The sequence below is a fragment of the Amphiura filiformis genome, chromosome 20 (genome assembly GCF_039555335.1).
Source record: "Amphiura filiformis chromosome 20, Afil_fr2py, whole genome shotgun sequence".
NCBI classification, from domain to species: domain Eukaryota; kingdom Metazoa; phylum Echinodermata; class Ophiuroidea; order Amphilepidida; family Amphiuridae; genus Amphiura; species Amphiura filiformis.
In genome coordinates this window covers 1983786-2011690 of record NC_092647.1, presented here as the reverse complement: position 1 = coordinate 2011690, position 27905 = coordinate 1983786, and the positions used below count along the sequence as shown (strand labels likewise).

Sequence of the window (27905 nt, the reverse complement as noted above, 5' to 3'; positions counted from 1 at the left end):
ACCGTAATCATGGCAACCAAATAGCCACAATGATGCCAATTACTATACAAAGTTTATAAGGTGCCTTGCTTGCTTCAGTTCCCGCAAAGGCTGAAAAATTAAACATACAAAAGAACATGGTGAAAATGGGAACAAGTTTAACACTTATGCCAGTGGCATTTTATTTAATATTTTGAAATTAGAACAGTTATTGTGATGAAGTTAATTTTCGAAACAACCTGTTTAACTGTTACCGTAGCTCCTCACCACACCCAATTCAACCCCAAATCAACTCTTTAAACTCCAAATGCAAAATTATACATACCGTCACTTGCGCATATGATACCAATGTCCATAGTATGATTACATTGTGATGAACCCCAAGCTGGATGTCTACAGGTAGGTATCTACATCATATTCAGTCCCATTACACCAGAGGTTTTCTAACCATATACGACCCTCACCAGCTCCAAATGTCCGCGTCAAAGTTGCCTTACTACCAGCAAGGCCAATCTGCTTGCATACGATTTCGGGTAGTTTTCCATAGTCAAACTCCTCATTGAAACACACTGTGCCCCATTCTTTCTGAAAGTTGATTTCAAGTCGGCCTTCATTTGGTCCATTTCCACCAACTAAGACATTCAATATAAGGAGGATCTGGAGAAATAGCTGTAAATATGAAAATACTTTAATACATCGTTTAATAAAAGAGTCATAAATAAGTCATTAAAATTGCATTGTTATTGTTGAAATGGGCTATTCCATTTAAAAAGCACACTCCCCTGTGGAAGATTTTGGAAATGTCTTCATGTATGAAGTATGAATTTCAAATGGAATGAACACATTAGGCAGCTCCATTTTCCGGTTATTCTTGAAGGTTTGAACATTGGCAGATGCTGAGGCATTCTCAAACCAAATGGCTAGAATACTTTGCTCAAACTATCGTCCAGTTTCTCTCCTACCGTGTTTTTCAAAAATTCTTGAAAGGTTGGTTTTTAACAGATGTACGGATTACATTGACAATAAGCGAATCCTTAACCCCAAACAATTTGGCTTTCGGTCAAAACATTCGACCTTTATGGCTGTAGAGCAAATGGTAGACAAAGTTACTGCAGCAGTTGAAAGAAATGAAACGACTATTGGAATATTTTTGGACTTATCAAAAGCGTTTGATACAATCGATCATAACATACTCTTACATAAATTAGAACACTATGGATTTCGTGGTATTGTGTTAGAATGGTTCAGAAATTATTTAAGTAATAGGAAACAGTATGTCTATTATAATTCTTATGAATCAGAATCACACGATATTATATGTGGTGTTCCACAAGGATCAATCCTGGGACCACTTCTATTTATACTATATGTCAATGATATAACCAATGCATCTAAAGTACTCGAATTCGTCTTTTTTGCAGACGATACCACCATTTTATACTCCCATAAAAACGTAGAACGCCAGACAAACCTTGTTAATGAAGAGTTAAAGGAAGTAAGCAATTGGTTTAAAGCTAATAAATTGTCAATTAATGCTACCAAAACAAATTACATGATACTTGGCACACCCAAAATGACATCGATGAATCAAGACCTGCAAATCACACTAGATCACTCGGCTTTAGAAAGAGTGCATCAAACTAAATTCCTTGGTGTACTAATAGACGAATGTCTCACTTGGAAATGTCACATATATTGCGTATCTAGAACAATTTCAAGAAATGTCGGTGTCATGAATAAATTGAAACATTTTGTTCCAAATCGTATTTTATTTACACTTTATTGTACGTTAATATTGCCTTATTTGAATTATGGAGTACTTTTTATGGGGAAATACATGTAAAACTTACTTAAATAAAATTGTAAAAATTCAAAAATGGGCTATTAGAACGGTGGCAAACGGTCACTACAGAGACCACACAGCGCCATTGTTTGCTAATTATAACATATTAAAAGTTGAAGATATGTACACACTGGAATTAGGTACATTCATGTACAGGCACTCTATAAATGAGCTGCCCTGTTCATTTGATAATTATTTTACCAAACGTTCTGACATACATAACTACAAGACACGATATGTAAATGACCTAAATCTAACCAAAAATAAGAAAGTCTTTTCTGATCATGCCATACGTACACGAGGTCCCATTCTTTGGAATTCTTTAGATAAAAATCTGAAAGCTTCAAAACCTGTTAAACATTTCCGTAATCAATTCAAAACAAAACTGATCTCTAAATATAATTAATCTTTTTCGTGAGCACCCCCCCTTCCCTTGTCTTTTGGTTATGTTATGTGATGTTGATTTATTTTGTTAATTTCATTTGATTTCAGGGAAAGGCTAACTTTCAGACCTTTTTGGTCTTCCAGCCTTTTCCTCCATATGTACCGTGTTTATATATATTTTTTTATGTAATGTCTTTGATTTTTATGGAAATAAAATATGAATGAATGAATGAATGAATGAATTCCATAATACAGGCCAGCTTGTGGGATCTGGGAATGGAAAGGCATGTGGCAGCATTAGCTATACAGTAGAGCGCAATGAGTACCCAGAATGACGGGTGTGAAGATAGAGGACAGGTATCAGGTGTTGATGAAGCAAGAACCTTATAAAACGTTTAGCAACTGGAAGCCAGTGCGGACGGTACCAAATGAATCCAAATCTGAATTTTGATGATTTTTACTATCCTCCGGATGAAAAAATCACTGAATGGGCCTTTATTATAAACAAAAGCTATGAGGCATATATATCTTTAAGACACCAAACCTAAACATGCTAAATGTCAAATAAAGTAATCAAAAGATGAATAATATTGTTCTGCGTACTGTGACACCTCATTCGGCACAATGCGACTTTATTCCCTCAAGTTATACCAATTTGAATGGGGAAAGACACGGGTTCGAAAGTGACACATTTGGGATATTTCTCTTTTCGGACGATTCTCACCGGCTTTTGCACAGTGCGACTTTAACTTTTTTTAATGAAAAAAAAATACAAAAGTGACAAATATTTACATAGACCTTTCTCTCAAAACACGCTTATCATGCTAATAAGCCCAATCGCCATTGTGACTTCCGGTTTTTGAGAGCACTTTTAGGACACTTTGACCTCTGACATTTCGGGAAAATTACTCTAATTATTATTTTTTTTTTATTATTCTAATAATGTTACAATTAAAAATATTTAGATAATTAATTTATATAATAAATATATTTTTTGGATTTGTTTTTATTCAAGTAAAACTTTTGTGATTATATTTTGTATGTACAAAAAACAATTTCCGTGAAAGGTCAAAGGACAAAGTGTCCTAAAAATGCAAAAACTGTCCCACAATGCATTGCAAACTTCTAATGCCGATTTGGCTTATTATGAGCATAGCAGGTGAGTGTGGATCTGTCACGTGGTCACACTGTAATGAAACCGTTACAAAAGTCGGTGGGAACCGCCTTGTGTCATTTCCTCTTTTTCCATTCAGATTGGTATAACTTGAGAATAAAGACGCTACTCCCGGGGGGATCACTCGCATACCAAAGTGGTATGCATGCTCGTCCCAGCACCTCAAAAATGGACCCTAAATGGCGTAATCAGTGTGGAAAGATTTCACCCCTTATTGGCGTAAGACTCTGTAAATCTTACCCCTAAAATGTGGCATAATTCGGTGTAAGAAACTAAAATGGACCCCTTAATGGCGTAAATTCTAAAACAAACCCACTGAAGGTAGAAACTTTACCTGAAAAGCACCCTTTTTTCTAAAAACGTCGACGCCGTCACAAGGCCAAAAATCAACCCTTTTTCGACGTTTTTGGGGACGAGCATGCGTACCACTTTGATATGTGAGTGCCCCCCCCCCCCCCGGGACGCTACTCCCTATGTTCTGGAGGGTTCTGCCCTTTTTGGACTAAAGTTCGAAGTAGGTGTGTATTCGCAACGAGCCAACGAATCAAAATCTACAATTCTTGTCACTTACTTCCACATACGACTCCGACATCGTGCGAATGATCGCAAAGTCCACTTCCTCCCCATTCACCGTGTTTGCAATCCTTCAATATCATACGAGAGTCTGTATCATCTGGTGTGCACTGCACGTCATCTAACCATATTTTATTCTGAGATGACTCTCCAAATAACGTTGCTGTTGTTCCTTTGTGAACCCCTATAAAACGAAAGCAACATTGACAAGATCCGCCGTGAATCCCAGATTACTACAAACAGATAAAAGCTCATAAACCCGGGACCAAATTCTCGTAACATGGACGATGTGCTAGCCTACATTGCCGTTGTATGACCACGGGCTCCTCGGCAGATACAGATACATCATAAGAGTTTTACGATTTACAATGATGATTAAGAGCATCTGGTGTCATAGCCTTATGGATTACAAAATGGTAAATTAAAGCAGCTATGCAGTATACATAGACACTGATAGAGGTTGATACAGCCAGTTATTTTTTAAGATACGAGGGGCAGTCGGTATGTAATGAGAGTTGACTGGTAACACCATATGAATTATTTCCGTTGTACCTTTATCTTTCAAACAACAAATGTAACAATTTTATTACACTTTATTACATAACAGCATTAACATAAAATCAATGATCTACAGTCACTGGCTAAAAATGAAAAATGTGAAAAGAGCGAACCGTGGTTTGGTTTCCAGAGGGAGAGTGTTTGTAAGAGGCACAGCCATCAGAAAATGAATAACTGAGATCGCACGCCAACTAAACTTACTGCAGTAATTTTCCTGGTCTTTAAAAAAACAAGGCATAGGTGGGAATCGAACCCGGTACCTCTCGGTTCTTAAGTCCTGATAATACCATTAAGCCAAATTTCTATCTGCACTACAACCTGTGATATTAATCCTTGATAATGCTTAAAGGAATAAATCAATACTAATGTATGATGTCCTACTAAAGTAGCAATAGATCAATTTGCTCACATAATCATCACGTCGTTCAAATAATCAATCGAAAAATGAAATAAATAAATAAATAATAAATAAATATGTCAGTTCTCTCGAGCCCCAAAACGTCATTAAGTAAATAAATATGGAAATAAATAAATATGGAAATAAATAAATAAATAAATAAATAAATAAACAACTGGATAAATAAATAAATAAATAAATAAATAAATAAATAAATAAATAAATAAATAAATAAATAAATAAATAAATAAATAAATCTGTATAAGAAAAAAATATGGCATAATACATGTAGCAAGGTTTCGAACAAGCGACGATCAGAACAGTAACGAAGAGATCACAGCGCCTTAAACCGCTCGGCCACAGAACCACACAGCCTAAGCTAGCCTACTCGGTGTCAAAGAAATATATTAATGCCTGTAGGTAAAGATCCTACGTAATAGAAAAGCACGAAAGGTGCATAAAGGGTCTATCCCTTAAGTCATACTAACCAAATAAATATGTAGAGGTCATTGACATGTAGCAAATTCTTTGTATACCTTGATACAATTAACATATACAAAGAAGTATATTATAAGACGTAGACGCAATCATCAATGCGGGAAGTATAAAACCATATTCGCCACTCGTGCACTTTTTTGAGTCTACGGCTGTTCCTAAAGCAGCCTTGAACCCTGAATTCAGAGGTAAATTTTAGGTTGTTAAATGGAATTCAAAGTAATTATATCATGAAAAAACCCACCGAGAGGACTACGATACTTATTCAGAGCCAATCTACCTTCTGTTATTTACAAAAGCCGACGATCAAAGTAAAATTATAAAAGGAGCAGGACCATATATCAACGTTAATTCCCGGTAAGCTTAAAAACGCAAAACGCCAAAATGCAGTCACAAAATTTATAATATTACTAAATCACCAAAACGAATTGTAACGTAGGTATGCAGAAAAGAGTTGTATTAGCAATGACAAAGTATGTGCAAAATAAATTTGTCTAAGCCATGGCGCCTTCTTGAAATATCACCAAAATATCAAATTTCGGAAAAAACGCCCAAAATTTTAAACAAACACGAACCTTCCAACATAAATGCACATTTGCACTTTGGGATTCCTCGTCGCTTTCTCTCTCTAGTTACCAGTGGTTCCTTACCCCAGAGGCTGAAATGAGGGATTGTTGTATATTTTAGATTTTCTCGGGAAGTATGGAGAGTGCTGCCTTTTGGAATAATAGTAAAACACAAACTTCCTTCTCATAAAACCATATTTGTTTGGCTGGAAAGGTTTTGGTTTATTTATAATGTGTGTTATTTTTGACAGAAGCAATGTTTTTCTTTCTATAAACATTTTGATATTGCCAAAAATAGCTAACGTGGAAATTTATTTCTTTTTGCCAGTTCTGTTGATTAATCCCCAAACATTAAAACGGGAGTACTCCCTAGAAAATATGTTAAACTGTGATTAAAAGTTGGAGTGAGAATTTTTTTAATAAATTTTCTGTTCATTTCAGGTTGAGATCATCCATCAAATATCACATGAATTATTAATTTCTATTCAGTATAGCATTTTGTAATGTTTTAAGCCCTATTTACATACAATTTGGCAATTTTCGTACATTTTCAGCATGTTGTATCCGTCATCCCACCTAAGCATGCGCAGTTTGTTGTTCGATTTGCATCAGTTATCATCGTACTGAGTACTAGCTCTCACATTTGACCGGCCATTTATATTTTAATCCGTTTATTTTAGAGATAATTAATATGTTCGGATTTCTACTTGGATTTGCTCAATAGGACATAGATCGTAAGAAACGTAATAAAAGATGATAATAAGGGTGATACCAAATTTAATATTTTACATTCACAGCCGATAATTTCCCCTTTAGAATTAGACACAACAAGCCCGAATAATTGAATACATGAATACAAAAGCCACCTAAGTCCATGCGAAGTTATTTTGAGAGAAAAACCCGTGTATCATTTAAATTCCTTCAGTTAGATTTACCTGGTAAATATGGTAAGTTTTACGTGCAAATGAGTGGATTAACCTGTATATTAGGTATGACGATTGGCATTTCAGGGACTTCGTGGAGTTCATTTTAAATTTTGGACTTTTTGAATCATATACAAAGACAACAATGTTAGAATGAGATTACCACTAGTAAGATAATACAAAATAAAGCACACAGGTATGTATAATGTTGATAAGCATTCTGCCATGTAATATAAACCACACACTTTCCTTTATTAAACCCATTTTTTGTTCAAAAGTCATTCTCTAGCAATGAATGTGTTACAAGTGGACTTTTATACATACTGGATTTCAATCAATGTGTTACAAGACTCAAATCATGGAATTGGGTGATTCTTTCATACATGCTATTTTTCACATGCCCAATAGACACAGAGGATGAATTTGAGTTGTTCTTTCATGCATATGACAGGCCTATGTATAGCAACAATTTCCCATGCTTAACTCAATTTGGCCAAAGTATGGACTTAGGTGGCTTTTGTATTCATATATTCAATTGCCAATACACTATGCATATTGGTGATGTGTTTTCAACATTTATTACAATATCTGTGATTACGAATATGCACAATATCTGTGCTTTATGCAACCACAGATATTGAAACCAATATCTATGATGCAACAGATTAGCGTTTACCTATGATAAAAGGTCTTGATCTCCAAAACACGTTGTCGCTTGGTTCTGGATGATAATCAAGTTGATGACAAACTGTATCAGCCTCTGATTGTCCCCATGACTTGAAATTTTCCACACATACCGTACCCCACTCTCCAGCATTGAAAACCTCTAGTCGGCCTTCGTATGGTCCTGAGCCACCCACTAGTCGTACAGGAACAGCTGGTGTAGAGCCTGTGCAAGGTTGATTCAAATACGACGTCAAAACGTTTTATACATTAAATTTAATACTAGAGCGGTTGGGTTTACGGTGGAGAAGGGCTTGAACTGGTTTTTGCTTTTGACACTTATTAGGAGCCCTTATTGATGGCACTTATTAGGGGTACTTATCAGGGACGCTTATTAAAAGAAATCAGAGAAAATCCCTTTAAACACATCGGAATTGGTGAAGGCTTCTTTTTGGTAGTTTTTGTCCTTTATTTTGACTCTGCCGGACAATTTGAGGCAACCAAAAAGAGTTCAAAAGGCAAGTGATAAAATGAAATACACCATACCGTCACAAGCTATCCCCACTGCAGCGTCGCCATTATTATAGTCGCATACATCTCCATAGAAGTCCCTTGCACACATGGTCATCTTCCCGAATCGTACCGAGCTGCCACCGGTTAAACATGAACTAGAATAATACCATATTCTCTGTAAATCTCCATTGCCATACTGTGTTGTTGTAGTATAGCCTGCAGATTGGTTCCGTCCACTGTACCCAAGGAGCTTACATACCGTTGTGACTTCTTCCTCCGTAACAATAGCTTTATCACAAACGCTACCCCATTCGTCTCTGAACTTCATTTCCAGACGCCCTTCATAAGGAGTAGGTCCGCCGACTAACCTGGCTTCTGGTGTCGAATTAACTAGACAAAACACATTGAAAGGAGACACTGTTAATTTTTATTTTTTTAGATCGGTTGATGATAATGTAGTTGAATGATGTATTCCATGGAGCTTACGTTATGGACAGTGTTTATACACAAAAGTTTACTGGTCTATTGACGTATTTGTTTTATTGCTCAAGGGTGCCCACTGCACGTCTGTTTGGAACTGAGGAATATCCCGAGGTGCGTAGCCCCGAGGGATATTCCGAGGTCCAAAGCCAAATGTTTAAATTTTTCACAATGCCAGACATATTACCGATGTTATTAACCTCATTCATAATCATCACTTTGATCTCACTTTACAAATTAACACAAAATTTCCTCACGACCAATAACAAAAGTGCGTATCACAATATGTGCAAATATGGTAGCGCGCAATCCAAATACGGCAGTCATCGCGCGCACAGTTTGTTCGACTCACAATACGGCGTGAGCGGAGGTTACTAATAATTTACTTTCGAACAATTACGCAATTCGCGGTCAATTGTGAGATCGAATTTAAATTCGCGTTCTTACAAAAAATAAAATATGATTGGATCACACGCATCGTGAATATTCATGATGTTATGAATAATGTACAACTTGATGATAACATACCATTACACACGATCCCAATTCCAAAATCTCCATGCTCATTTAGTAGCAGTTGTTCTTCCGTATAAAATGACCGATCACCTTTCCAATCATGGGCATATTCACAAGGATAATCGTGTTCTTCATCACAAAATCTCAAGATATCATATACATCTCCGTTCCTGGTCCAAAAACATCGGGTGCTGTTTCGTACGCATCGACGTTGCTGTAACCCAACTGTTGACAGATAACGGAAGCCGAAAAGTCATTGGCCACTCCGTCCGGGTAGGGAATTTCCCAGTTAGGTGTTGAGATCCATTTTGTAGAGGTGTGGCCTAGCCGTCCCCATTTCCCATTTGTTTGTACTTCTACTCTCCCCTCATGTGGTCCTGTCCCGCCAACAAGTCGGATAGTAGTGGGTATTGTCGGATCAGAAGCTGAAAAAGAAAAATGATAAAAAAAAAAAAAAAAAAGATTGCGAAGAGTACAACGTATGGTGTGCCATGAAGGACATGCAAACTTAAAATAATTTTTTAATGTGTATTTAATGCATAAATTATCTGAAAGGAGTCGTGTTACTAAATACTATAAACTTTATATGCGTAATAAATGCATGGTCACCGTCACGGTGGTTCAAGAAGCCTAAAATGGGAGAAGATGATCCTTATGCGCCTCATACATATATTTCTGTCATCTGATTGGTTAAAATGAGGTCACATAATATTTATTATTTCTACCATTGCCTGGTTTCATAGCAAAAATAAACACATTCAACTGTCCCAGGGTGATAGACCCCCTAAAGTAACCTACGAACACATGATAAAGTTTATGGGATACTCTTTACATGTACGCAGGCTAATAATTTCGAAGTGTAACGTTATTGGTTTTTATCAGAGGTGGACAAGTAGTCGAATTCAGAGCTGGATCGTGCGCTTGGGTAAATCTATGCATCTGCTTGCTCGTTCGCAAGACGGAGAATGGAGCAGCAACTGCATCTCCATCTCCGCTATGAGCAGTCTATATTTGTATACTATTTGTACCTCATCCCATCCACTCCCTTCCTCTCCTCTCCTCTCAACTCCTATCCTCTTTTCGTTTCTTTTCTCTTTCATTTCCTTTCATTGTTCACAGTTGTACCAGGTGGTGTATGACATGCATTCCCTAAATTCAGTAAATTTTCATCGTCAACCGTGTAATTGAATGGGATTATTTTGAAATTTTAAAACGCTTGAAATATCACAAACAAATAGGCCTATGTTGATAAATAATATAAATACAAGTTAAAACCGTGGGGGTTCGATAATGAGCCCCACAAAACGAACCGAGTATATGGAAAATGCCATACGGCCGGACGGTTTCACGAGTTGCCGGCTCGATCATGTCATCCGCCGCCTGAGTTGTACATACCATTGCAGATGAAGGCTACATCATCGGTGTGATCACAGTGTAAACCGTCATTCCCCCATCGGTCTATACAATCATAAATATCATAATAAGAATCTAGATCTTGTAAGATGGGCAGACAGTCTATGTCTGTTAGCCATATCGGTCCTTGTGAGGATCCAAAGTTAGTCTCTTTAGCTGGTAACATTCGTCCACTGTTGTAACCAAATGTTCGACAGATTTTGTTGATCCATTCTTCGGGTACGTGGCCTCCCAGCCTCGGATCCCGACATATAGATCCCCATTCTTCTTTGAAGAGCACTTCCAGACGTCCTTCGTGAGGTCCTGACCCACCGATAAGTCGAAGAAGAGGAGGCCATGTTACTATAATAAGAAATATAATAGTTATCGTGATAGTGGATATTCCTTTATGTTTTGGAAAATCTCCTGAAAAATGAGGGCAATAATGATAACATGTACCCAGTACAAGATAGCCTGGCTTTGATACACACTTTCTAATGAAATATTTCACATGTTATTGTCTGTTTTGCCACAATCTTCCTCGATATAATGCAGCTTAATCATGTTAATCGTGGGAACACAAATTGCACATTTTCCCGCGCTTCCTACGTAATTGTGCCCTTGATCATTTAGCTTAAAATTGGCAACTTTCCGCACTTCGCGCGGAGTTCGCTTTAATAAATTCATCCTGGGAGCAAATTTCGCTACTTTCGAATTGCAAATTTGTCTCCTTCAATGTTGGTATTTGATCATTAGCAGCTAAACACTCCCTTCAACAGTTCAACATGTGTTCAAGGATTTTACAGCAACCTTCCTCCCCATGTCACAAAGAAATGTACGCCACGCCTGCAACCCCCCCCCCACACACACACACACACACCCACCCCCACACCCCCCCAACGCACCCCACACACACACCCCTTATGAAGTCATGCACCGTAATCGCTGGTATCAAAGGGGTCCGTGTCAAGGTCCGTGTGTTCATGTTGCCCATGGGCCCGTAATGGCTTTCGGCGGCACTCTCTGTTAGGTCCAAATTTCGATCCAAATATTTTTGGGTCAACATTTTCGAATATCCATAAATGGTGTCAAATAACTCCAGGTACAGAAAATGGTTAAGGTCAAAATTCGACCACAAATACGTCTTAATATTTGAAATTTTTGGATCAAATTTTTGGATCAAAATTTTTGAATATCTAAAAATGGTGTCAATGCAGAAAAGGGGAATTCGTCGGTCAAATAATGAATATCTATACATCGGAAGGCAAGTGTGAAAAACAATCTTACCATTGCAGACGATCCCAATATCCAGACTATGATCTGTCCATGTTTCCTTATTCCAATAATACTGACCCTGATATTTATCACATTCTCCAATGTGTGTTGGTGTCTTCGCACGGTCAATTTTAGTACAATGAAACGGAAAGTAGCGTCGCAAATCGTCATCTTTAGGCTCTAATCCAGGACCAAACATTCCAGAATTGGTAACAACGGCAGGACCGGGAAATCCAAGTTGTTGACATACCACTTGAGCTTCATTTGGTCCTGGAGACTTATTATGATAGTCGTCCCAAACTGTGTGCCATTGTTTGTCCACGAAAATTTCTAAACGTCCTTCACTGGGACCTGTTCCATTGACAAGACGAACTGGTTCTGTAATTAATGTAGAATAAACAATGAATAGTACATGGGGGAGTGCATTAGACGCATCAACATAGAGAAAGCATTGCGAGTAGTACGCGGAATGCGCGTCCGTGCATATCAATGCATGTTTTGGATTTTTCTAACGCTTGCTCTGATTAGTTCTCGTTATCCGAGTGTACGAATAAACAATGAAGTATCATCAGCATACATTACTGTTTTACATATACACTATCAAACAGTTAACAGATCATTTACAAAAAATAATCAATAATAAAGGACCTAATATAGACCCTTGTGGAATTCCAATCTTAATTGGTTTTCAATCTGATAAGGAACTACTTACTTTTACTGACTACATTATATTTTGAATTAAGATGTGAACCAGTTGATCGAGTTCAATGTCCCTGATGCCAAATTTCTTGACAGTATCAAAAGCTTTCTTAAGGTCAAGAAATATGGCACCAGTTACCTTTCCCTCGTCCAATGAGTATATTTCCATGCTATTTAAGGGTATTTTAATGCTCAAAATGTGTTAACTACCTGCCATAGTCTCCTGGGGGGCCACTCAAATATAATGATGTAAGCATGCGTGACCAAAAAAACGCGTGAAAAGGGGTGTTTTTTTTTTCGGTTGGGCACGTTACGCGCGTGACGCGTTAAGGGGGCAAAAAACGGTGATTTTCATGAAAAGGGGTTGTTTTAAAATCGTTTGTAACGCATTTAGGGTACCATTTTAATCCGCTTTTCAAATCTGCTGAAACTCCGATTCCGAAAAAGTTTATTCCAGTGTCGTATAAATGTTTAAAGCACTATGTTATGCAAATATATTTCATGACGTGTTACATGTGATTTAACCATAGCCTCGTACTTCTATGTAAAATACCGTTTAGATTAAAAAACGTGCATATTAATTAATGACGTCATGATTATGAAGATGGGTATATAGTTCAGTGGACAAAACGGGGAGACGAAAATCCGGAATGAAAATATCATATAATATGTAGCCTATTTCAAAAAGATTTTTAGGACCTTTATAGATTCCTCACATTATTCACTACTCCTGCTGGTAGATTTGCGAGTTTCCCCTTCTCTGGATTACTTTAGGAAATTATATATGCAGTAGAAAGCATGAAAAGGGCCGCTGATATCAGGACACGATAATCAACTTTAGGTGCCGAATTCGGAACCAAATACGATGTGAAAACTGCTTTAACGTTGCGTCTGGATAAACTATGATGATAAATTACGCTGAATATTGATATATTCTCACAAAACTACTTTACGAGAATCCAATCAGATTCATGTAACAAGCTACGAATCTGAATTATTTATATTTTAAAGTGGTACGGTATGGTATACCGGAGGGGGGGTAGGCCTATCCAGGAGGTGGACTCAGTTTTAGTGTTCAATGAAAAGTTACTAACTTAGTAGGCCTACAAATTTGTTCAATTTGTCAAAATCCATCAAAACTTGTAATGTGGGTCAAATTTAGACAAAAACTTGTTTAGGGGGTCAAAATTAGACAAAAACTTGTTTAGGGGGTCAAAATTAGACAAAAACCTGTTTAGGGGGTCAAATTTTTGGGGAAAGCGCGCTAAAAACTTGTTTAGGGGTCATTTTGCTCACAGAGGAAAACTTGTTTAGGGGTGTTCGAAAAAATTTGGTCACGCATGCGTACACTCTCATATTTGAGTGGCCCCCCCGGGCATAGTCTACGATTCAGTCAAAAACAAAACATTCTGTAGCCCCCTATAAAATCCAGACTCTCCCTATTTGGGACACAGAGGTCGCATAATATTTCACAAAACTTTGACGGACCCTGTGCATACAGTTAATATTCATATACACTATAATATTCATAGGATGCTTCAGTTTTTACATGAAAATATTTCGTTGAAACCCTCCCACTCGACTAGTTCAAAAAGGTAACCAGTAGCATTAGTATTAAAGTAGCAATAAAATTAATCTTATTCTAAACGCATTTTAGAAACACTTGGATTTTGGCGTACACTGTTGTTGTGATCAGCGACAATGATGAAGAAAATCATTCGCGGAGCGACTGCATTAATTATATTGGTGCGATAAACAAGCACGGTGAAGTTGGCTCGAGATTCGAGATTAGAGATTAGACATTCGTTATTACATTGAATATTACACTTTCAATCGTTGTTATGCATCAATCAAGTGTACGGGAGTAATTTCTGACAATTTCAGACCAGTTTTGGACTTTCAAAAATTTTGGCCCAACTATCAAAAATTTTGGCCCAGAAATTTTAAAATGTCAAAACATCGTTATTTGACCGAATTTCGGCCTATAAACAACTTTCATGTGCAGATCAAGTGTTCTAGAGTTTTTTGACACCATTTTGGACCCTCAAAATTGTTGGCCCAGAAATTTCAAAATTTCAAAACTACATTATTTAACCGAATTTCGGCCTAAAAATAACTTTCATGTACATATCATATGTTCTAGAGTATTTTGACACCCTTTTGGACTTTCAAAAATTTTGGCCCAACTATCAAAAATTTTGGCCCAGAAATTTTAAAGTGTCAAAACATCGTTATTTGACCGAATTTCGGCCTATAAACAACTTTCATGTGCAGATCAAGTGTTCTAGAGTATTTTGACACCATTTTGGACCCTCAAAAATGTTGGCCCAGACATTTCAAAATTTCAAAACTAGGCCTACATTATTTAACCGGTGTAAAAAAAATTTCAATTTTTAGACATTCGTGATTCCGCAGAATTTCGATCTAAAAAACACTTTTCTACACAGATCACGTGTCCTGGAGTAATATGACACCATTTTTGACCTTCGCGCAAATATCTGACCCAACAAATTGCATTTTTAGACATTCGAGATTAGAAATTAGACATTCGTTATTCCGCAGAATTTCGATCTAAAAACCACTTTTCTACACAGATCACGTGTCCTGGAGTAATATGACACCATTTTTGACCTTCCCGAAAAGATTTGACCTAAAAAATTTCATTTCTAGACATTTGAGATTAGAAGTTAGATATTCGTGATTTCCGAAAATTGTCATATAAAACCACTTTTCTACATCGATCAAGTGCCATGGAGTCATCTGACACCACTTTTGACATCAAAAATTTTGACCCAAAAACACATTTTTAGACATTCGAGATTAGAAATTAGACATTCGTTATTCCGCAGAATTTTGATCTAAAATCCACTTTTCTACACCGATCACGTATCATGGAATCATTTGACATCATTTTAGACATTCAACACCACTTAAGACATTCGAAAAATTTTGACCAAAACAATTTCATTTTTAGACATTTGAGATTAGAAGTTAGACATTCGTGATTTCCGAAAATTGTCATATAAAAACCACTTTTCTACATCGATCAAGTGCCATGGAGTCATCTGACACCACTTTTTGACACCACTTTTTGACCCAAAAAACACATTTTTAGACATTCGAGATTAGAAATTAGACATTCGTTATTCCGCAGAATTTCGATCTAAAATCCACTTTTTTACACCGATCACGTGTCATGGAGTCATTTGACATCCATTTTAGACATTCGACACCACTTTAGACATTCCAAAAATATTGACCAAAAAATCTCAATTTTTAGACATTCGTTATTTCGCAGAATTTCGAGCTAAAAACCACTTATCTACACAGATCAAGTGTTCTGGAGTAATATGACACCATTTATCTACACAGATCACGTGTCCTGGAGTAATATGACTCCATTTTTGACCTTCCCGAAAATATCTGACCCAAAAAATTGCATTTTTAGACATTCGAGATTAGAAATTAGACATTCGTTATTCCGCAGAATTTCGATCTAAAATCCACTTTTCTACACCGATCACGTGTCATGGAGTCATTTGACATCCATTTTAGACATTCGACACCACTTTAGACATTCCAAAAATGTTGACCAAAAAATCCTCAATTTTTAGACATTCGTTATTTCGCAGAATTTCGAGCTAAAAACCACTTATCTACACAGATCAAGTGTTCTGGAGTAATATGACACCATTTTTGACCTTCCCGAAAATTTTGACCCAAAAAATTGCATTTTTAGACATTCGAGATTAGAAATTAGACATTCGTGATTTCCGAAAACTATCATTTAAAAACCACTTTTCTACACCGATCAAGTGCCATGGAGTCATCTGACACCACTTTTTGACATCAAAAATTTTTGGCCCAAAAAATTGCAGGTTTAGATATTCGAGATTAGAAATTAGACATTCGTTATTCCGCAGAATTTCGATCTAAAATCCACTTTTCTACGCCGATCACGTGTCATGGAGTCATTTGACATCATTTTTAGACATTCGACACCACTTTAGACATTCCAAAAATTTTGACCAAAAAATCTCAATTTTTAGACATTCGTTATTTCGCAGAATTTCGATCTAAAACCACTTTTCTACACCGATCACGTGTCCTGGAGTAATATGACACCACTTTTGACCTTCCCGAAAATTTTTGACCCAAAAAATTGCATTTTTAGACATTCGAGATTTATTGCTTTAATATGAGTAGGCCTAATATACGCAGCTTTGATCCAACATTATCATGATTATAATTTATATGCACAAGAAATACTACTTTTATCATTTTTATGCTTTATGCTGAACACATAATTTATGGTGCCCTTTACTATTATGTAAACTATTAAACATGTTTGGACCATAGACCTTCAAAATGGATAAATCCACTATGATCCCACCATGGTCCTACCCCGGTATAGCATTCATATCTACATACTAACAAAGTATGATGTTTTGCATAACTTTTATATTGCATAAAGAAACACCGCGCGATGTGTGTTGTAAGGGTGCATACCACCAAATTAATGTCCCTCATCATTTATTAGACATTAGGATAATCATCCCTGAAAACAGAAACATACAGTCATGCAGCGTACACTTAAGTGTGAAACATGTGTTTGAACCTGAGGTATACTACTCTCAGGTTTGACCAAGAACACTAATTTATGCAGGATCCCATGCAGCCTACGCCTATACGGTAGGTCTGACCAAACACGGAGAAGCTGAAGGTCACTCTGCCCACTGTGTTATTTATCTTCTACCTGACCAGCATGCAAATCCCTTAGAATTTAGACAACCGCAGGTCAAGGTCGTGTAAGCCCTATGTGTTGTTCGGTACCGGCCGCTTTAGGGGCAGAATGGATCCATACGGTCACTGTTCTAATATTCTCTACTTTCAAAGAATAATTTATATTATATGTAGCCTAATACTTTAGGATTGTGGAGACAGATGCAGATATTGCTAATTCATTTGTTACAAACACAGTCCGCTATATTTTGCCTTTTAAAATATAAGTTACCAATCATTGTGACATGCGCCCTTATTCACAAACACGAACTGCACGGGGCTTCCCAGCAAAACTTGTATTTTTTCATAGTGACCGTAAAGTATGATATTTTGCATATGCAAAACTACATATTTTGCCGAAGTATGTAGTTTTGCATATGCAAAACTACATACATTTTGCATATGCAAAACTACATACTTTTGGAAAGTATGTAATTTTGCATATGCAAAATATCATATTTTGCAAAGGTATGTGGTTTTGCACGCAGCACCGGGGCCTACAGAGAAGGGATAAACTTGACCTGTATGGCCTTGTGTCTTGTATTTTGTTCTTGTCAATGGTGGTGCACAAGAGTGCGCTATGTAGGCCTAGTGTGTATTCATTGATAAAGGCCAAGTAAAATAAAAAACATGTTTCACGCACATCCGGATTTTTGAAAAAAGGAGGAGGAGGGGGCTTTTTATTTTGTATTTTTTGTCGCAAAATCGGTGTAAATACCCATAATTCATAGAGCTGTTTTAGGGTACACAATAATGCCTGGAAATAGGAGGAGGCCTCTTTTTATTTGTTGTTCTGAGAGGTAGGCCCCTATCACAAAACCATCCAAAAGTGTTCCTTGTATTATTAACAAGGCTATAGAAAGCATCTCTACTTCCTAGACATATTATTTTGAAAAGTTATAACTGAATTTCAAAAATATAATTGAAGAAACCCAAAAAAAGATAGCGGGAGGGGACGTGAAACATGTTTATTTTTTTATTTGCCCTAATATATGAAGATGAGAGGAAAACATCTGGGAAAGTATCTTAGTGCCTGATATTTTGGCTTATTTTCAATTAAAATTAAAGAAGTTTTTACAAACTATTACAGTCTGTTATTTTCCACCAAGTTACAGGGCTGTGCCCCGGAGACTGTGCAATAATTATGAGCAGGGGGGGGGCAAGATCGGGGAGCACAATAACACAAATGACCATACAGGTATTTTCCCCCGGCAAGACCCCCCCTTTTTGGATTTCTCAGCTTTGATCAAAATACAGCTCCAAAAGACCCTTGATTTTGATCATTTCAGCTTTATACTCAAAATTGCTCATTCCTCAATCCTCATATTTCTGTATTTTCAGGCGATTTTTAACCAGAAAGCCAAGAAAGACCCTTGATTTTGACTGGTTGCAGCTCCAAAAGTCTCCATTTTTACTTGTTCGCAGCTCCAAAAGACTTTGTACGGGGATGTGCCACGCAGACTTTCGGATGCTGACTTTCTCTATACCTACTTTTTGCTGTTTTTGCTACCCATCAATAGACAATTTTCGTAATTGACCACTTCGTCGCCGTTGGCGGCGTTTGGCTCTGCTAACTCCAATTTAGCCGAGCAGAAAACTGAAAGCGAGGCCAAATTATTTAATTCACATACTCCCAATTATGCAAAGTTGATTTGCTAAATAACTATAAGGACTATCTAGCTGAGACTTGGTGCATATGTAGTACAAGCACAATAGAAGTATATTGTATTTAGCATTTTGCTAATTTTAATCTGCATAATTAATTAGGGTTAATTTCTTGAAAAAATAAAATGAACTCTAATAGCCTCTAATTAATTATGCAGATTAAAATTAGCAAAATGCTAAACATATTATACTTCTATTTAACTTGTACTGCGTATGTACCAAGTCTCAGCTAGATAGTCCTTATAGTTACTTTAACTGCAAATTAACTTTACATAATTGGGAGCATGTAATTAAATCATTTGGCCTCGCTTTCAGTTTTCTGCTCCGCTAAATTGGAGTTAGCAGAGCCAAACGAAGTGGTCAATTACGAAAATTGTCTGTATACCAATTTTAACAAAAGCACCCCAAAATCACTCAAATTTGCTCTAATTGGGCGCTTTTAAGGGCACTTTTGCCTAAATGTGCCCAATTGGGCGCACTGGTCTCCACTGAAAACCCACCCATGGATATACCAAAATCGCTGAAAAGGTACCCCCAAACCGTGGCACATCCCCGTATACCTTCAACCAGGGAGAATCCCCTCCGGGGGTACGCCGTCAGATCCCAAATACCCACCACCTCAAAATTCCCCAAAATGGGACTTTTTGGGTAAAACGGTGGACTTTTTGGGCCTTTGGCATTTTTTTTTGGCTACGGGTCTGATTACGTTCGTTCATTATAACGCTAACGTATAGAATATATATAGAATCTAACGCATATCGAATAAATTTGAGTGATATAATTCAAATTTCATGATATAAAACCAGCAATAAAATTAACATTTCAGTGAATCTACAAACCATACTCTAAACATCACAATTATAATTCGATCAGATAAAGAGGCTCTAATCATTTTTAGGACCGTATAGTTGTGATGAAGTCTCATATTCGCTCGAATCAAATGCTGAAGGGTCTTAACGGCCCTTCATAAGCGTGTCAACTCCACAGTGGGAGTGGCCCGGGACCCCATCCCAATTCTACCCTTCCCAAGGGCTCATAATTATTGCACAGCCCCTATTAAAGGGAAGGCAGTTTTTATTTTGCCTGTTGATTTGTGGAGATGGGCTATGCAATATTTATGTGTACACCCAACATGCCAAAGGTGCCCGGCAAAGGTGGTGAATTCTCAAAATGGTATGCCAAAAATCGCTTGCCTCCCCCCTTGATTTGACCATTCCATAATATCTTTGCTCCCTTTTGACGTGCCAAAACACCTTTGTCCCCCCCCCCCTTTGACATGCCAATACACACCCCCCTTAAACATGCAAGCACAAGATTTTGGGGAACCAAATTTAAAACCTTCAAAATTTTGTCTCTTCATAATAGGGCCTAGAAATTTCATATTTGAATGTGTTCCTATAAACGTTTTCGTACTTTTACGGCGTAATATAGAAATGGTGCCCAGAACATTTGTGCATACCAAAACTCGCTCCTCCACCCTCTTCGACCTTCCAAAAATCGCTTGTTCCCCTTTCGACCTGCCAAAAATGCTTGCCGCCCCCGGCCTGCCAACTATCTTTTTCCCCTATAATTCACCACTCCAGGGGTACACGTAATAATGCACTACTACCCATAAGCAGTGGTTAATCCAGCCCCCAGGGACGTAGCAAGCGGGGGACAGGGTGGACGAAGTCCATGGGCCCCGTGGGATTAGGGGCCCCGAGCACAAAAGCAAAAATTAAATAAGGGCTGATAATAGAGAGCATAATAGAGATCGGCCCGGGTCCAAAATTGCCGGCCTTATGCATCTTTCTTTTAACCCCAATAACAGCATGTTATTTGGCCAATAGGGCAAAATTGTAAAAATTTTGCGCGCTTCCAACGCATTCAAATTGCAAAATTCATGTTAATCTGGGGCTATTGTCTGAAATTGAATTTTTTCGCGTGCTGTGTGCTCAAATGTCCTAGTAACATTGGAACAAAATATGTTAGTCCCCTTCTATTATATATTATACGTAAACCAAAACTTGGCCACTGACTTGAGTGTACATGCCTTCCTCGGCACATGAGTTCGCGGCCTCCAAATGTTGGCCTGGGCCAGGGCCCCATAAGGTAAATCCGCCCAGGGGCGTAGCCAGCTTTCTTGGTCGGGGGGGGGCGGGCAAAATAAAATTTTCGGGGAAAAGCGTCTTGACATCGAAAGTGTTCGGACACCGATTCCGGACACTTTTGATGTCCAAACAATATTTGGGGAAAAGCGTCTTGACATCAAAAGTGTTCGGAAGCCGTTTTCGGACACATTTGATGTCCAAACTTTATTCAGGGAATAAAGCGTCTTGACATCAAAAGTGTTCGGACACCGATTCCGGACACTTTTGATGTCCAAACGATTTTCGGAAAAAAGGCGTCTTGACATCGCAAGTGTTCGGAAACCGATTTCGAACACTTTTGATGTCCACATGATTTGTCCCTTAATTCTTGTCAGTTTCCCTTAAGGTGGCTGTGTACTCTCAGACATGTATGTAGTAAAAGTGCAATAACTTTGTAATTATTCGCGCAAAACATATAAAAGTATACATTTTTATGAAGGCAAGACATCAATAAATCTTAATATAAATACAGATTTGGGGTAAAAACAACAATTTTGAAGAAAATCACAAAAAGTGAGTTTTTGGCAATATTTGTTAGGTACATCATAACAAAAAACACTCTTTCCAAAATATTTTATTTTGTTTTTTAGCTCAATCTGGAGGCTCCATTCCAAAAACGGTTTTTTTATTTTTTGATATTGGCCTTATTTTTGAGATATTGACCATATAAGGCATCAAAATGAACTTTTAAAATTCAAAAACGCCTATTTGCACAAAATGATGCCCAAAATCGGAAATAGACCAAAATAAAAAAAATGAGAAAACCGTTTCTTGAGTCGATCATGCTTTTTACGATGATCATATTTGCTTACCTATAGATGCTGTATTTATTGAGTTATCGTGTACCTAAATCGTCATTTTACCGAGAAAATGAACATTGAAATAATGGCCGTTGAAGTTTAAAGTGGTCACATTTTGCACTTTCATCGAATCTCACAGGAGAATGCGACAGTTTTCGTTTTTGTAACTTATATTACGTGAACATCGGGTAAATCCACAGCCCCTTGAGAAGTTTGAGCGAAATCCATTCATAACTTGATATTTAAATCGGGGAAAGAACTTGAAAAACCCACATTTTATCAGCTAAAACGGAGCCATTTGACCACTAGGTTTTTGTGAAATCAGTGCTTCCGTGGTGTTTCCATAAGATGCGCCGCGCATGTAGATAAGCGTCGCGTATGCGTCGCGTTTATGTGCGTTAACAAATTGCGCGATACGCAACGCGATGAGTTGTTGCGCGCGTGTACCCTTGCTGGTACAACAAAGATTTTCTTTCCTTTTCAATTTCAAACACGAGTGGAATAGTGAAATAAAATCCTTAAAATATTGCAGTTGGAGTTTACAAATCTGGATTTTCATTCCTTGTATTTATAAAAAACATAACAAGGTACAAACATATCATAAAAACTCAATTTTGAGAAAGAAACAATGGCTAGAGTACACAGCCGCGTTAATTGCCCACAATTTCAATTAATTCACCTGAATTTCTCTTTATTTTCCCAAAATTGCCCTTAATTTCCCCCATTCCCCTCAATTTCCCCAAATTTCCCTTAATTCTTGTCAATTTCAAAAAACAGCTGAAAAAAAATTGCAGTTGCAACATGCAATTTTTGTTTTTAGGGAGACTGTACATGTCTTTGAGCTTCCAAGAATAGCCTTTTGGGGACGATGTGTGCAAAAATTTTGAATTTGACACCATTTTTGCCCATGATCGAGATAAAAAAATGGCCTTAATGTGACAATGTGCGCGCAAAATATATTTTACACTATATTGGCCCATGATCAGGGTGAATTTTGATGGAAAAGGGCGAGTTAGCGCAGCGGTAGTTCCCTCGCTTTGCACCACTGAGGTCCCGGGTTCAAGCCCCGGCGCGGCCCAAGGACTCGTGTGCACTTGGTTTATCCCGATTCCATGCCCGCTCTCGCAGGTTTTCTCCGGGATCTCCGGTTTCCTCCTGTATCGCAAAAATCGGTGATTAGTTGTTTGCTTATCAAAAACTTCCTTCACCCAATGGAATTTGGGGAGCTGCACAGATAATTGGTGGATGTTACAATCTAAATGCGGATAGGTGTGCGCCGTTCGGCAGCAACTGGCCTAGTTGATGCGACCTGATTGTGATGATTTACCATTGCAGCGAAGTTACAGCGCTTTGAGTCCTCTAAGATCTGGAGAAAGGCGCTTTATAAATCCAAAATTTATTTATTATATTATTTATTACTTGCCCTTTTCTTTTCCTTTGGCCTTTGGTCAGAGGGGCACTTTTTTCTTTCATTTTTTTTCAGGGGGCAGTATACCCCCCTGCCCCCACCCCCCTGGCTACGCTACTGATCCCGCCCTAAAGGGCCCGTACTGCTCCTTGCCCAGGGGCTCCTGATGCTCTTGATACGCTCCTGCCAGCCCCTATACATTTGCCGAGGAAAGAGGGAATTGTTGAATTTGCATGAACTATCGTGGGGTTGCCGAGGGGGAGGGGCCAAAACAGGGATACCCTGTGAGCTCGTGGGGAATTCAATATGAGATGGATAAAGGTGTATAGGGCTGACACAGAAAATATGGGGTCGTCATGACGTGTGGCGTAGACAGCTTTCTTGGTCAGGGGTGGCAAAATAAAATTTCCAGGGCACAGACGAAAAAACAATTGGAGTTGCCTCATACATAAACCGGTTTTGTTTTTTTGAAAGACTGTACATGTCTTCATGGTCTTGGAGCTTCCAAAAAGGCTTACTGGGACGATGTGCGTGCATAGCGTGCATACTTTTTTATTTTACACTATTTTCGCCCATAATTGGGAAAAAGGGGCTTAAATGTGACAATGTGTGCGCGCAAAAATGTTGTATTCTACACTATTTTGGCCCATGATCTGGTTGAATTATGGTGGAAAAGGGGCTCCTTGCCCTTTTTCTTTTCCTTTGCCCTCCAGATTTTTTCTCTTCATTTTTTTTCAGAGGGGCACTTTTTCTGTCAAGGGTGGCACTCTGTCCCCCTGGTGAGAGCAAAATATAACAATGTGGGGTACGGGTCATTGGATGAGACGGACCGTTTGGACCTAATTTAAAGGGCATTGGGTAAGAAAATTACGTACCTTTTATTTAAATGTGGTCTTTTGGTGCATGAGCCAAAACAGTCCCACAGAAGCCGTGAACATTGAATGTATAGATCTAAATGGGTCAAAAAGGTCAAAAAATGCCTCCAGGACATGTGATAGGTGTAGAAAATTGGCTTTTAGATCGAAATGGCCCAAATAATGAATGTCTAAAAACTTTTCGGTCGAAATTCGCTGAAATGAGCAAGTTCAAACATTTGTGTCAAAATACTCTAGAATACTTGATCGGTACATAAAAGTTGTTTTAAGGTCGAAATTCAACTAAATAAGCAAGTTGATGAATTTTGAAATTTCTGGGCCACCTAAATAAACAAATTGAAATATTTTGAAATTTCTGGGCCAAATTTTTGAAAGTTCAAAAACGGTGTCAAAATACTCTATAATACTCGATCGGTATATAAAGTTGTTTTTAGGTAGAAATTTACCTAAATAAGCAAGTTGAAACATTTTAAAAGTTCTGGGCCAAAATTTTTGAAAGACCAAAAAAGGTGTCAAAATACTCTATAATACTCGATCGGTATATAAAAGTTGTTTTAGGTCGAAATTCACCTAAATAAGCAAGTTGAAAAATTTTGAATTTTCTGGGCCAAAATTTTTGAAAGACCAGAAATGGTGTCAAATACTCTAGAATACTTGATTAGGTACATAAGAGTGGTTTTCATCTAAATAAGCAAGTTGAAACATTTTGAAATTTCTGGGCCAAAATTTTTTGAAGGACCAAAAATGGTGTCAAAATGCTCTAGAAAACTCGATCGGTACATTGAAGTTGTTTTTAGGTCTAAATTCACCTAGATAAGAAAGTTGAAACATTTTGAAATTTCTGGGCCAAAATATTTGAAGGCCCAAAAATGGTGTCAAAATGCTCTAGAAAACTCGATCGGTACATTTAAGTTGTTTTTAGGTCTAAATTCACCTAGATAAAAAGTTGGAACATTTTGAAATTTCTGGGCCAAAATTTTTGCAAGACCAAAATCGGTGTCAAAATGCTCTAGAATACTCGATCGGTACATTAAAGTTGTTTATAGGTCTAAATTCACCTAGATAAGAAAGTTGAAACATTTTGAAATTTCTGGGCCAAAATTTTTGAAGGACCAAAATGGTGTCAATATATGCTCTAGAATACTCGATCGGTACATTAAAGTTGTTTTTAGGTCTAAATTCACCTAGATAAGAAAGTTGAAACATTTTGACATTTCTGGTCCAAAATTTTTGAAGGACCAAAAATGGTGTTAAAATGCTCTAGAATACTCGATCGGTACATTAAAGTTGTTTTTAGGTCTAAATTCACCTAGATAAGAAAGTTGAAACATTTTGAAATTTCTGGGCCAAAATTTTTGAAGGACCAAAAATGGTGTCAAAATGCTCTAGAATACTTGAGTTGATAGCTACATAAGTGTTGTTTTAGGTCTAAATTCACCTAGATAAGAAAGTCGAAACTTTTTGAAATTTCTGGGCCAAATTTTTTGCGAGACCAAAATCGGTGTCAAAATACTCTAGAATACTCGATCGGTACATAAAAGTTGTATTCAGGTCAAATTCGGCCAAAATAACGAAGTTCAAAAAATTCAAAATTTGGGCCAAAATTGGGCCAAAATTTTGAATGTCTAAAATATGTCTGATATTACTCCTGTACACTTGATTGATGCATAACAACGATTGAGAGTTTAATATTCATTGTAATAACGAATGTCTAATCTCTAATCTCTAATCTCGAGCCAACTTCACCGTGCTGATAAACATGTATATCAACGATGCCTGAGCATGCACGCAACGATGAAAAACCTGACCTTACGACAATACTCAACGAAACATCACATGCTTGAGTACAAAATAAATATCTTCGTTGTCGTTGATACGACCTGCGGTATTAGATGTTAAAGATGCAGACACATACTGACGGTATCATGCAAAAGGCTCAGATGTTAATGTAAGCTACATTTAAATATATGTAGGCTACTCCTTCCCTAGTCTGTACGCTATATATTGTAGGCTACCCCCCATTTCGGGGGCTACCCCATCCCTAGTCTGTACTCTACATTTAAATCCGCAGCTGAATTCACTAAGCCTGACCCATATTTCTTACCTCGAGTAAAAAGAAATGATAAACTATATCTAAATAATAACAAAACAAATCCTAGCAAAAGGAAGAAAACAATAGTACGTCTTACCTGCAGATATGCATTGCAGAGCAAATAAGGCACACACGACACATACGTCAACGATATATACACTATCCTTAACATTATATTTTCTGCTTAATACATAGCTATACATGTCCTGTATATCGTGTAAGATAAATACGATATACGGTATTCTATATCCCTGATTTATTCAGCCTCAGCATCGTTCTTCTTCCTCTTCGCATCTTATATACAATTTGTATGTATCCCCAAGAGGCCTCTCTACCCATCTCTTCACTTTCAGCACTCGAACTCATACATTTGTATCACTGCACACTGTACACGTGTGTAATTCCCGGGTACAGGTATTATGTATGAATAAGCTTGAATAGGTCAAATAAATTAAAAAGTACTTGTAAATATATTTTTTAACCAATGTTCTCATGATCTTATTCTATATCGTGGATTTTAATCTTAGGAAATTAATATTTTGTTTTAATTTTTTTTCGCGTATATGAAAAAGGATATCACAAATGTATAGGTATAGCATGATGTTGGCCAAATCATGATTTTTATCTGTGTGCTTTGCCGTTTTAGTTTTAAAGTGAAAGTCAATTACAGGGCATGGCAAAATTGATCTGGAACCATAGGATATTTAAGAGGTATATTGTGATGTGCCCTAAGTAATTTAATTTGATTATTTATCTTTGTTTACAATTTAGAGTTGTTTCATGAGTTATGACAGTTTTGGGAGTTCCCTCTCATGCATCAAGTTGATCAAAACAAATTGAATCGTATCGACTTTGGATTGTGGGGAATCCCCTGTTCAATGTATTGCACCATTGTCCTATGGACGCAATAAGTAGACCAAACACAACTATTGCCGGAGCTGGATCTTTACCATCCGAATATTTTATTTCCTTTCATTTACACAGTTGATCAAGTGTCAACTGTGTTCTTCATACTTAATTTAATATCGCATATCACTTCAGACAGCTATATCATCTGATAATTTAAATAGATATAATTTCAAATTCATTAGCGCCTCAGACAGCTATATCATGTGGCTTATTCTTTAAAAGCAATATATATCAATCATTGAAATCATATATGTATCAGACAGCAATATCATCTGATACCCTTTTTACGCAATCAGACAGCTATATCATCTGATATTTTAAATAGATATAAATTCAAATTCATTAGCGCCTCAGACAGCTATATCATCTGGCTTATTCTTTAAAAGCAATATATATCAATCATTGAAATCATATATGTATCAGACAGCAATATCATCTGATACCCTTTTTACGCAATCAGACAGCTATATCATCTGATGCCATTTATGGTCCTGAAGTGAGACGACCCACTTCAAATCCCAAACAGCATATTTGGCTTGGACCTAATCATTACTCATTTCCGGAATTAGGACAACCCCATTCAATTTCCAAACATCCTAATTTGGAATTGACATTAAATATTAAGTATGTGAAAACATTCCCAATGACTTGCTCAAATGCAGCAATGTATCTCCATTTTGATTCATATATTGGACAAAATGGTAAAAAGCAAAAGAAACAATGCCATTTAATATCATATTTTTTTATAAAGGGAGTGGTGGGTGGGTTTTAAAATTTTCCTGACCTCTTCGGATGGTATCGAAACAGCTTATGAA

At 37.3% G+C, this 27905-nt stretch overlaps 2 protein-coding genes across 2 annotated transcripts; both read right to left on the bottom strand.

The window, feature by feature from the left end:
* Positions 1-13: 13 nt before the first annotated feature.
* Positions 14-9209, bottom strand: LOC140141875 (neurotrypsin-like). Its single transcript, XM_072163744.1, has 6 exons — positions 9077-9209; positions 8102-8458; positions 7569-7781; positions 3952-4137; positions 305-648; positions 14-90 (listed from the first exon to the last, which is right to left on the bottom strand). The coding sequence occupies exons 2-5, from the start codon at positions 8394-8396 to the stop codon at positions 590-592; spliced, it is 753 nt and encodes a 250-aa protein (XP_072019845.1). The 5' UTR covers positions 8397-8458; positions 9077-9209; the 3' UTR covers positions 14-90; positions 305-589.
* On the bottom strand, positions 9209-26627 carry LOC140141874 (neurotrypsin-like). The gene is made up of 4 exons (XM_072163743.1): positions 26279-26627; positions 11744-12109; positions 10460-10819; positions 9209-9489 (listed from the first exon to the last, which is right to left on the bottom strand). The coding sequence occupies exons 1-4, from the start codon at positions 26382-26384 to the stop codon at positions 9209-9211; spliced, it is 1113 nt and encodes a 370-aa protein (XP_072019844.1). The 5' UTR covers positions 26385-26627.
* Positions 26628-27905: the final 1278 nt, after the last annotated feature.